The 12,843-nt window shown below is 50.7% G+C and overlaps 1 protein-coding gene across 1 annotated transcript; it reads right to left on the bottom strand.

Moving 5' to 3' along the window:
• Window positions 1-289: 289 nt before the first annotated feature.
• Window positions 290-11,331, bottom strand: AVPR1A (arginine vasopressin receptor 1A). The gene is made up of 2 exons (XM_077807755.1): window positions 10,293-11,331; window positions 290-540 (listed from the first exon to the last, which is right to left on the bottom strand). The coding sequence occupies exons 1-2, from the start codon at window positions 11,329-11,331 to the stop codon at window positions 290-292; spliced, it is 1,290 nt and encodes a 429-aa protein (XP_077663881.1).
• Between the last annotated feature and the right edge of the window lie 1,512 nt (window positions 11,332-12,843).

Raw genomic sequence — 12,843 nt, 5'->3', positions numbered from 1 at the left:
CTATGGTCATTAGTACTCTTTCCAGAGCAACTGCCCACATTCCACTGCTTTGTATGTCATTAATACTTTTCATAAAATAATTTACAGCAGTTCAAAATAGTTTATTTAGCAATATGGTACATTTCATGATATGGCTACTGCTGTAGTTAATTGTTCATGACTAGTGCCTTGACAAGCTTGAAGTGCCACACTATGATACTCACAAGTGCTGTTATTGCATTTGAAGAAGACCTGTCTCTTCTGTGTAACTGGCTCAGGTTGGAATGGGGATGAATTTGGTAGATTTTGATTATTTGGGTGAACCCCTCCACACATCCAAACTGTTTGTTGGGCTTCTGTTGTTGGTAAAAGAAGTCTGTCTTCTGCTAACTCTGTCAGAATCTTCTTTACTCAGCTTTTGTTTTATTTTTTGACAGCAAGGGAAGCTCTGTATACAGTCTTGCAGGAGGTGTCCACTAAAGAACATGTAGATCCATGGATTGCAACAACTGTTCAGACTGGCCAACAGAGCAGTGACTGTAATGACAGTGTTTTCAGAATCTATTTTAAAAAAAAAAGTATACTGTTTTAGTAGCAGAATTAAAGGACCATTGCCAACATACAGTCAATTTCTTCATTAACCATTTGATTTTTTTTATGTTAATTGTTGAACAGAAATGAGAAAAGCAATCCTGGAACTGAACAACAACAGACATTTAACACTGTAATAAATGCTGTCACTGGTCTGGTTGGGTGCCCTCTATTGGCGGCCCTTCAGATTGTTGTGGGGGAATCCAGCTTCTGGATCCCCAGGTGTTATAAACCCAAGCACTGTCCCAGTCTTGGGATCCCCAGGCACATTGTTAGAATGAAGACCCGCTCTCTTACACTCCATCTGGAGAGCTGTGAACTCATGACACCCTACCCAGCCCCTGTAAACAGTATGAACTCCTCAGGCTCCCCCATCTCTTACACACATCTCTCCCATAATCTCACCAAAGGTGAGAGACTTCTAGTTTACCTCTCCAACGGGCCATCATGTGGAAAGTGTTACATATAACACAGACATACAATCCAGAGTTCTACAATGCTGCTGCTCTTCACTTAATCATATGAGAAATACACAGATCCATACAAAAATAATAAACTTCATGCACTTCCCTTCCTCAGTTTCCTCACCACTCCAGATCATTCTTTGGGCTGGAGTCAGGGACTGTCCAGCATCCTTCTGTTACTTGCATGCTGACACATGGAGTATTCTCCCCTCAGCTAGTCCTCTGACCTAGGCTACCCATGCCCTTCCTTCCTCCCCTGTAAGTCTTTATTTAAAGCCCTAACTGGTCACCTGGCTTCCTTTGCTCTGCACCTGGTAAATTTCCATTTTTTTCCAGTTCCCCCTCCCCTCAGAGAGGGAACGTAAAACTGTTTCTCCTTTAGACCAGAGCTCATCCATTCTTCCAAGTTGTTATCACCTGAATAGAGTCCTTGAGTTCTATGACCCTCCTAGACCAGATATGAGGAGGAAGTGACACAGCCCTCCTAGCCCACAGTGGATACAACAAAGCTGATTCAGCAATTTTCACAGTAACCACTTCATATCAACCACAATTCAGCAGTTGTACAGATAGATCCTTCAAATCATCCCAAGGACACAATCAGGAAGTCCTTAGTCAGGTAAAACTCCGACTGAAGTTAACTGGACTTTTATCTGAGTAAAGATTAATTACTTCTGGTTTGGGATCTAAGAACCCAAGACAACAAAGCACTTCAGCACATGTTAACCTGTAAGTGTCAGCAGTTCCATTGACACTGAGGCTATGCATACCCTACCACTTATGCTGGTAATACTCATGTCGCTCAGGGCTATGAATTAGCCACCACCCTGAGCGACATAAATTACACTGACCTAAGTGCCGGGATGGACAGCACTATGTTGGTGGGACAGCTTCTCCTGCCGATATAGCTACTGCAGCTTGTTGGGGGCGGGGATTAATTCCCGTCATTTTAAAGTGAGTACACTAGAGATCTTACAGCGACGCAGCTGCAGCTCTCTAGTGTAGCCATAGCCTAAGTAAGTGCTTTGCTGGACAGGAGCCTTAAATCCCAAACCTGAAGTCCAAATTTGATTAGGTAAGAGTGAAATTGACATAATTGGCAAAACACTAGCTTCAGCAAGGCCAGGATTTCACCCTAAGTTTTTTCTTCCAAAATGTATATAGGCCCTGATCCAAAGTCCATTGAAGTCAATAGAAAGACTTTGAATCAGGTCCATAATGCTAGAGATCAGAGAAAGATGCTCTGTTTTTTTCCTTCAACTAAACTTTGTCATAGAAAAAAATTCATCCTCTTATCTCTACTAGTTTAATTAAATTGTCAGACTCTTTCAAGTACTTAGTATATTCAATTAAAAGTGGCCTCACTTTATGAATATTAAGTCTCCACAGCGATATATTCACTGTGTTGTACAGTTCTACAAGATTTTTAGAATGTCTCTTCATATTAATCTCTCTATTTAACAAGTGAAATGTCCTGACAGGTTTTTTTTTCTCCTTTTGAAATCAAAATTATATTAGTCTGCCTCAAACCTTCAATTCTATTTATATTTGATCAACTATGGTACGTATTGTGATTGAACTCAATCCCACATTTCTTGTGTAATCAAAGTTCCCACTATTGTCAATGACAGTCTGAAATACAAAAGTACAATATAGTATCATCATCTAAAGTTTGTGGCTTCCAGCTTTCACTTTACATGTTTTTACATATATATATGTATGCGTACATTATAATGAATGAAAATTACTTCCAGAATTTTATCCATAGCAAGGGCAAAATGAATTCACTGTGGTATTTCTGGAATAGACTTTTTAATTTAAAAACAAAAAGCACATCTAGAGTTTTGAATTTTGGGGAAACATTTTACTAAATTATGTTTGTTCAAATTAATTCAGCAAATGTTTTAATCATAACCATTTACCTTTTATTAAATCAGAAAGCAAATGTGACCATTTCCTTCCAGAAGAGCTGATTGTTTACAAACAGCAAATTTATAATCTCTAAAAGCTTTTGTAAAACATTTGAGCTTAGCACTTTTTTTAGGCTGATGATACTTTGATATTTTCCTTGGCTGTGTACAGATAGCTGAAGTGTCAGACACACCGTGAACACCTGGGAAATGCAAAATTCTCTTCTTTTTCTATGTTTTTCAAAAGGTAGAAGTATTACAAGGCAAACATTTAAGTCATCACAGAACTTTCAAGCAGGCATACAAGATGGTTGGCAGCCTTCCTGGTTACTCTAGGGTAGTGGTTCTCAAACTTTTTGTATTGGTGATCCCTTTCGAACACCAAGCCTCTGAGTGCAACCCCCCCTTAGAAATTAAAAACACATTTTTAATATTTAACTCTATGTTAAATACTAAATTTAAACCCTATTGCTTAAAATGAATTTACCTTTTCTCACTGCTTTTAAATTAAGATTAAAACACATTTTTATCAAATTAAATATAAGTGGAAAAGTTATTTTTAAGTAGAATTTTTATTTTAATACTTGACTGCAATTAATGACCTGAAGCAGCCAAAAAATCAGTGAGATGGATGATGCTGTTTAACAGAAGAAGTTTTATTTTTGGTGTTGTTTTAGAAAGGGCGCATCTGATGTCGTCCTTCACATCAAGCCGGTTTCAAGATTTTGTCTTTATTGTGAGAAGGCTGGAGAATCCACTCTCGCATTCGTAGGTAGTGGGAAATGGCAGAAGTACTCTCAGGGCCATTTCAGACACCAGTGGGTATTCACTTGCAACTGAGCACCAGAACTGGTTTAGAGACAGCTGTGTGAATTTTGCTTTCACTTCATCATCATTGATCATGTCGACAAACTGTTCCTGTGCGTGAATATCGTCAGTAGGTAACTGCTCAGCTGTCACACTGAAAGGGTTCTTCACCAGGGAATGGAGTGCTTCTGGTAGCACTGGGAAGTAGTGTGAGAACTCTTCATGAAGGGCTCTCAAATATTCACTGATCGCTGACTTGAGAGCACTATCAATGTTAACTTCCTCCTCCTCGCTGAACGAGGAAAGTGTCGGAAACATGCCATATCTGTCTGTGTCCAGCTTCCTGCACCACAGATCCAACTTCATCTGGAAGGCTTTGATTTTATTAGTCAGGTCTATTAATGTTCAACATTTTCCCTGAAGTGACAGATTGAGATCTTTAAGATTGAGATCTTTAAGGCTACCAAAGATATCAACTAGGTATGCCAAGCAGAGAAGCCATTTCTTGTCATTGAACATTTTGTTCAGCTCTTGTTTCTGTTTTCGCAGGAAAAACTCTGCCATCTCTTCACAAAGTACAAAAATGCGCTTTAATGCACATCCCCTAGAAAGCCATTGGCCTTGAGTGTGGAAAAGCAGAACTTCATATTCACCACCCATTTCATTGCAGAGCTCTCAGAAGAGACGACTATTCAGAGCATGAGCTTTAATGTAGTTCACTGATCGTATAACAACATCCACCACAGCATTAAAGCATATTGGCAATGTCTTTGCAGCTAGGACTTGACGATGGATTCCACAATGAGTGACAATCACATTAGGTGAGACACACTTTACCTTCTGCTGAAAGCCAGACCGTGCACCCATGATTGCTGGAGCACCATCAGTACAGATACCACAAAGGTTTTTCCACTCAATGCCATTGCTTTTGAAAAAAGGCATTCACCTTATTGAAAATGGCCTGTGCTGTTGTGGTTGTTTCAAGTTGTTCACAGAGTAAGAACTCATCCTTAACATCCCCGGTATTTACACACCGTACGAATGCTATCAGTTGTGCGCAGTGAGTAACATCAGTGGTTTTATCAAGTTGCAGGCTGAACATACTGAAAGCAGAATGTTTAATTTCGTGCACAATTTGTTTTTTGATGTCTTTAGACATCTCACTTATTCTGCGTTTCACGGTATCATTAGACGTAGAGAGCATATTCAGTTTTTTGGCAGTATCATTGCCAACCATGAGTGCCACAATCTCCTTGCCTGCTGGCAGAATAAGCGCCTCACCTGCTGTACGCGGCGCTTTGGTACGGACAGTTCATAGTGGCACAACGTAAGAGGCCTCCAGAACTGAGGACGTTTGCTGTCGGAAACTTCCATCAGCATCAGGCCTGGCTGCCTTTGTTGGGTCTTCTCTGCGTTTGAAAAAATCCATGTTTTGATTTTTATGCTCAGAATGTCTAGTGCCAAGATGTCGCTGCAGTTTGCATGGTTTCATTGATTCAGCAGACAAAACTTCACCGCCAATGACGCATTGCGGTTTTTCAATATCAGAGGTGATGATACTGGTAAAACCAAGTTTAATGTAAGACTCGAGATACTTTCATTTTTTAGCGGTTTTAGCAGTACAGGTGGCCATTATTTTCAGGAGTAAGTTTGCACTTGTGAGTCTGATTGTTAATTAATAAAGTACTTGTTCAGCTGCTAAAGAATCAAGCCCTCTAATGTTGTCTCAGTACCAGGGCCAGCTATAGGAAAAATGGCGCCCTGGGCAAACTTCTATTTGGCGCCCTTTCTTTGGAGGTGGAGCAGAGCTGGAGGTGGAGTAGAGTTGGGGGTGGAGCTGGGCTGGAGGAGCTTGGGGCTCTGAGATCCGCACCTGGTGGGGATGGTGGCTCACAACCAAGTGCCTGGTCGGGCTCCCAGCAGGTGGCAGGGCTTGGGGCTGACAACCCTGTGTGTGGCAGGGCTGGGGGTTAACAACTTTGTGCCCGGCGGAGCTCCTGGCTGATAACCCTCAGCATGGCCAGGCTCCACCTGACAACCCCAGTACAGGGGTCCGGGCTCACAGCATCTTGGATGCCCCAGCTCGGGGCTCACAGCCCCGCTCCTGGTTGGGGTTGGGGATCACAACACCGCGCCTGGCCGGTGCTGAGGCTCGCAGCCCCGCAACAAGGCAGGATTAATCTTTTGTGGGCCCAGCACCAAACATATTTGTGTGCCCCCATGGAGGCAATGGAACATGGGGTGGGGAAGTCAGTCCCCGGAGCAAGGGGCTGGTCAGGGGCAATGGGGCATAGCAAGGCAGGGGCAGTCCCACCTCGCCCAGTGTGAGGACACCATTTAGAAACGCGTGCTCCTGCAACCATGGGGGTGGGCCCATGCCGTGCCACACAACCCCCAGTGCCCCCCCGACTCCCTATACCCAGCCCCCCCCACATCATCACCCCTGCCCAGCGCACCCCACCCTCAGCCCATCACCCAACTGCCCAGAACCCAACACTTCCTAGTGCTCCAACACGCACAGATCTCCCCGACCTCCACTGCCCAGTGTCCTTCCCCACAGCCCCACCACCACATCTACATAACAACCCCACAACAGACCCCCACTGCCCAGCACCGCAAAACACACAAACCTCCCCCACTCCCCCAAGCCCTGCCCCCAGGCCCTGCTGAGCTGGCACAGAGCAGGGATTCCCCCTCCCAGCACAGTGCTAGGGGGCAGGACAGCTGAAGCTCGGGAGCACAGAGCAGTCCTGGGGCCCCACCCAGCCCTACCCACCTGGCACTGGTGCTGCCCATGGCAGAGGAGGCATTTGCTTGTATGAGGGGGTGGGGGAGCCACCAACGTCCCCAGCCTGCTGCTTCCGCAGAGCCACAGGGAGAGGCACCCCCTGCCCCCAGGGAGCCCGAAGTGGACAGTCACTAGCCCGGACTGGCAGTGGCAGAGAGGAGCCTGCTGCTGGCCAAGAAGAGCAAGCAGTGGATGGGAGAAAGGGGTCACGGCATAGGTGCGCACTTTTGGTTTTGCTGGTTGGTGCCCCATCCTGGCTCCGCCCCCTCCCCCAAAGCCCCACCCCCACTCAACCTCTTCCTGCCCTCGCTTTGCCCTATCCCCCTCGACACCCCTGAATGCCTCCTGCCTGCCAACCCCCCCCAATGCCTCCCAACTGCTGCTCACTCCTTTCTGCCCCTTCCTGCCTTAAGGGCAAAGTGTGTGTGCTGGAGGGGTGCTCTCCCAGTTTTGAGGGGAAGCTATTTTCAGCATATTTATACACTTTCATTCTAGTTATTGAATGTGTGTCTACCATTGGTATCTCCCCTTCCTGATGTTTCCCACTTCTTGCTCTCCACCTGTGTCCCTTTTCCCGGCTCTCTCTCTGCTCCCCATCTCCTATCGGCTCGGTCTAGCTCCCACTCCCACCCACACACTCAAAGCAGCTCTGTCTCCCCCTAACCCCACCCCCTGCGGCCAGCCCAGAAACTGCCCGCCCTGACACAGAGAGAAATTTAATTCAACAGCCCAGCATAGAAATGTCCCATTCATTCATCCTGCTGTATGGCTGTTGTGTGGCTCCAGCTCCTCCCAGTCCCCAGGGCTGCAGCCCACCCCCGACTCCCTCACACGCTCTGCAACTTTTGTGGGAGGGGAGCCCCTCGTGGAACCATAGCCAAAGGCAAGGGGGAAGAGGGAGTTGATTCCTCCTCTGGGCTGCTACAGCCTGAGATGAGCTCAGGTGTTCCAAGGTGAAGCAAGGCAGCATCTCCTGACTTGAAGCTGATGCAGGGGGGGGAATGCAATCGAAGGAATTCCCTGTGAGCTGGAGGGGGGAGTGTGGATCCAGGGAAAGGAAATCAATACTTCCTGACACGGGGAGGAGGGGATGTTGATCTGGGGGGCGGGGGAATAAACTTCCTCTCTGGGAGGAAAAGCCCCTCAGGCAGGCTTGATCTGGGGGAGGGAGGGGGAGAGAAAGGGAGAAAACAGCTTTGAGCTGGGCAAGCGTTATTTTGTCAGGCATGAGAGCAGGCCAGGGAGAAGAGCCTGCAGGGAGGATGCGACTAGAAGTACTGGTGTGTTGCCCCCTCCTGTCCCTCCATGCACAGGGGAAGGGATGCAGATCCCAGGACCTGGGTCAGAACCGTAGGGGTTGGGAGTTCCCAGAGCCCATATGGGAGGGGTCCGGGCACAGGCAGGGTCCAGGCTGGGGGAGGCTACTCATTTGTGGTTGGGGCTGCAGTGAAGCCCATCTCACCTTTGGCCATAGCCAGGCACACCCAACTGGCTGGACGGAGCACTGGGAGGGGGTGAGCTGCTGGCCCCAGCCCAAGTTCGCTCATCAGACACAAGGGCAAGCTTTTCTTAAAGAGCCATGTCCTTTGATTTGTCCCCCTGCCCAGCACTAAGGGGGTCTGCATCTGGTTTCTCCTGGCTGGAGTGGGGCACAGGTATTGGAGGAGACACCAGAGTGGGCTGAGAACGGCTGGCTTGGTCCTCGAGAAACCCCCTGACCCGTACTCCCCCCATTACCCTCCTGCAGCCAGCCGAGAAGCTGCCCACCTGTCTCCTCCCAGCCCCCTGCCAAGAAGCTGCCCACACCCCATCTCCCCCACCCCTCCACAGCTAGCACAGAAGCTGCCTTGCCCTGGCTGCTTGTCCCCCTAGCCTAGTTCCCTCTGCCCTGAAAATTAAAAGGGCTCACATCTGCCTGCAGTGGAAGGTGGGAGCTTCAGCAGCCGCAGACGAAACAGCTGATAGGTGGGAGACTTTGCGCCAAACCAATGATTGGCCGCAGCCAGCCGAAGAGCTGATGAGGGCTGCTGCGCATGCTAAACAGCTGATCTTCCCGGTGGCGCTTGTGGGTCATGGGGTGGGGAGGAACTGGCAGGCAGGGACAGGGGTTGGAGAGAAGCCCTGGGCTGGCCAACTGAGTGGAGCAAATGGTGGGGGGAGAAGCCAGGGGGTGTAGAGGAGCCAGCTGCTCTGGGCGCAGCGCAAGTGAGTGGGCTGGGCCGGAGCCCCTTTTGAATGTGGGCCCGCCCCAAGGCGCCACTGGCGCCATTGTAAACCCGGTACTGCCCTGCAGCCCAGCGCCTGGCCAGAGCTCACAGCCCCGCTCCTGGCCAGGGTTGGGGTCAGGGCTCGCGGCCCCACAGTCCCCCATGGAGGTCAGGGTTGGGACTCGCAACCCCGCATCAGGGTTGGGGCTTGTGGTTGCAGGCCAGCGCAGGGGCTGAGACTTGTGGCTCGCAGCCCCGCTCCTGGCCAGGGTTGGGGTCGTGGCTCACAGTCCCACAGCTGCACCCAAGGGTCAAGGCTCATGGTCAGGGCTCACAGCCCGGTGCAGGGGTCGGGGCTCACAGTTCGCAGCCACGCGCTGGGGTTGGAGCTTGTGACTCCCCACATAACCAGGTCACGACCTCCAGTTTGAGAACCAATAGTTTAGAACAATCACGTTAAAACAAACAAAAAAACCACCACATTTGTAATAGTATGGAGTTCAAAAAGATTTGCTCGTATCAGTTGAACATTGTGTTTTGATCTAACCCAAGCAAGACAGCAAGGCATTGCATCCAGTCCTGCAGTTCTTATTCATGGAACACACTCACTGAAGTCAGGGGTATCTGTCCATGTACTGTATGATTTAGCCCCTCAAGGTTACCTAGCTGTGGTATACTGTAGAATCTTCCCTAGATCTCTAAAGGGTCTGATTTTGCTCTCATTTACTTCAGTGAGAGCAGGATCAGGCTCTAGGTTTACACCCCTTCCAGACACAAACTTTACAATGAAATGGAATCCCCAGATTAGTTATTTATTTTCTCCTTTTAATCTATTTGAATGCAGGTAAGTGGCAAAACTGAAATGCATACAAGACTGACAGGAGAAGGCTTTCCAGGGTAGCAGCTGCATTTCATTAATTATTGCACCAGAGCATTATGTCTGTCACTCAGTAGCAAAAGTAAAACAGTAAGTGAGAAAACATTCCTGTGGTTATTTGCAAGTTACTTAACTCATACATGCAATATAAACACAAGTAATCCTTTAGTTTATGTAAAACTTTTTCAGAAACATGATGATTTTTATTCAACGTTTCCCTAAAGAAATAATTGAGGTGGAGACAAATCGTGCCATCAGTTTTTCAGCAGAACTCCACATTTGTTTTACCAGGGAGAGTTGCTTAAAATCAAAAGCCCCATTATTCAAATTGTTCCTCAAGAACAACTGAAACAGATGGGTTTCCTTGTCAGAGCCTGCAGGGTCATAACAGCAACTATCAAGGGCAAACTATTAATTGTAAAAAAGGCAGGGTTTATTGCTCTGAGTGAAACTAACTCATTTCCCCATTATAGTCTAAAGAGATAATCTTTGGTCTGGATTTTCCCTCTGCTCCCCAAACACACCCACAGCAGAAGGCAGGGGAAGTACTTTACATCTCTCCCTCAGAATCTTTTCTGAGTTACTTCGGTGTGAGTACGGAGTCACTCCGGAGTGGCAGCAAGGTAAATCAGAGCAGAGGCTGGACACCTGCGCCTCCCCTTCACCTACCGATCCAGGAGAACTGCGGGTCCCAGACGGACCACATCTGGACAGTGAAGAAGGGCGCCCAGCAGGCGATGTACGCCGAGACGATCACGAAGGTCATCTTGACGGTGCGGATCTTGGCCCGGGAGATGGTCTTGACGCTGCTGACACACGGGGTGGGCAGAAGCCCCCTGCGGAAGGCGCCGCCGGGGGGCCCAGCCGCCGCCGCGGCCACCGCCACCGCCCCGGGCTTGCGGCGGGCCTCGCCGCCCCCTTCCCCGCGCCGGCGGGTCTTGCCGCGGATGTTGCGCCAGAGGTGGCCGCAGATGAAGCCGTAGCAGGTGGCCAGGACCAGCACGGGCGCCACGAAGATGCCGCCGGTGATCCAGGTGACGTAGGCGCGGGGCCCCCAGGGCTGCACGAAGTGCGCCCAGCAGTCGTAGACCTGCGAGCCGCGCTCCACCTCGCTGAGGGAGAAGATGAAGTACTGCGGGGTGCTGAGCAGCAGGCTGAGCGCCCAGGCGGCCGCCACCATGGCGTGCGGGCGGCGGGCGGGCTGGCGCAGGGTCTGCAGCGGGTGGCACACGGCCACGTAGCGGTCGGCCGTCATGGCCACCAGCAGGTAGGCCGAGGCGAACATGCCGAAGACCTGCAGGTGCTTCACCACGCGGCACAGCCCGTCGGGCCCGTGGAAGCGGAAGGTCACCTCCCAGCACAGCTGCGGCAGCACCTGGAAGAAGGCCACGGCCAGGTCGGCCAGGCTGAGGTGGCGGATGAAGAGGTGCATGCGCGAGGCCTTGCGGGCCGTGCGGCGCAGCGCCACCAGCACGAGGCCGTTGCCCAGCAGCGCCGCCGCGAAGGTCAGCGCCAGCACGGCGATCTCCAGCTTGGCCAGCTCCTCGTCCCGCCCGTAGGGGTCCCAGCCGGCCGCGCGGCTCGCGTTGGGGGCGGCGGAGCCGGGCGCCGGGCTGGGGCTGCTCCCCGCCGCCCGCCGCCACTGGCTGCCGTTCCCGGCCGCCGGCGCGTCTCCCCACGAGGGCCCGGGGCTGGCGGCCGAGCGCATGGTGCCGCCCGGCGGGACCCTGCGCTCGCACCTCCCGCTCGCTTCGCCGCCGCTCGGCCCCTGGCTCCCGCCGCCGCCGGTTGTCTGCGAGCGAGCGCCAGGGGCCGGTGCCTTTATCCCGCCGGGCGGGGAGGGGCGCGGCCGTCTCAGAGGCTGGTCAGCGCTTGACGCCAGCCGCCCCCTCCCCCGCTTCGCTTTGCAGCGCCGCCGCTGCCCCCGGGGCACAGGAGCTGAGCTCTCTACCCGCCCCCCGCTTCGGTACCTTCCTCCAGCCCCTCCCCGGGCTCCCCCCGTTCCCACGCGCCCCGTGGTGGTGGACCAGGTTCTCTCCCGCATCGGCCGCTCCCTGGGATCGCTCCTTTCTCTGCCCAAGGAGAATGAGGGGCGCGTTCCCCCTGCAGGGGCATGGGCTCAGGCGCTGTCCGTCAATGCAAGGAGGGGGAAGGCGGGGGCGATCGGCACCTTCACACCTTAGTCTGTGAAACTCCCTTTGCCTGCCCCTCGGTCCCCAGAAGGCTGCGGTGTCTTATTGCGCTGGGGAAGAGTTGCTGAGCGGGGCAGCAGGAGGGGAAGGGTCAAAGGCAGGGAGGGAGAAGAGCGGAGAGAGACAGTAGCATACAGGTGTGGGGCAGCAGAAAGAGCAGGACAAGGGGCGGGCAGAGGCAAGGGCAGGAGAAGGGGGAGAGGCAGGCTGGAGCGCGGAGGGGCAGTGGCGACACCTTGCAGGGGTGTAAGAATAAGAGGAGACGTGGGAGTGGGAGAGAAAGGAACTGGGCACAAGAACAGCATAGGAGGGTCGGGAGAGTGATCTGCTGGCTGTAGGAATGCTACCCCTCTGCCTCTCCACTCTGGAGCCTTGTTTTTGTCAGGGGTTGTATCATTGCTTGGAAGATTCTTCTAGGTGAGCAGCGAGATGTATCTGATGGCATGCAGTTCCGGATAATGGCAGTTTCCTTACTCCTAGCCATCTCTTTTGAAGAGTTACTGTGAAGAAAAATATGATCTACAGCATCATCTATTTCCTTAAATCCAAGAGAAAAACAAAGCAGCATCACTCAAACACAGTCTGTTACTAGTATCTATGAATTATTTTTTCATTTACAGAATGGATTCTAACAACATCTGTCGGCCAGGAGGTTGTGATATGGCTTTGACACTGTCTTCCGGATTTATCCCTTGTACCCTTTCCTGTTGCACACACAGAGAAGAGATGAAAGTGAAATGTGTTGAACTGTTACTCTCCATCTGTCTACACATTCTTAAAAGCCAAGGGGTAGAGTTTATTACAGAATTGAGTTTTAGGGGAAGGCAATAGTGAACAAACAGCACTTTCAGAATCTTGTCACAACTTTGGTTATTTGGGATAATCAAAACAACATTTTAGAGGAATCAGATTTCAGAGTAAATGTCTCTGTTATTTTTCCCTTCTGTCCTGTTCTTTTGTCCAAGACTAAGCCAAGGATGGAAAGTGATGTTCTGGCATTTAGCAGAGTACTGTCTGGTCCTCTCATG

This window comes from Eretmochelys imbricata, chromosome 1 (assembly GCF_965152235.1).
Source record: "Eretmochelys imbricata isolate rEreImb1 chromosome 1, rEreImb1.hap1, whole genome shotgun sequence".
Lineage (NCBI taxonomy): Eukaryota > Metazoa > Chordata > Testudines > Cheloniidae > Eretmochelys > Eretmochelys imbricata.
Note: the sequence above shows the minus strand (reverse complement) of the source record. Positions and strands in the feature narration are given on the sequence as shown.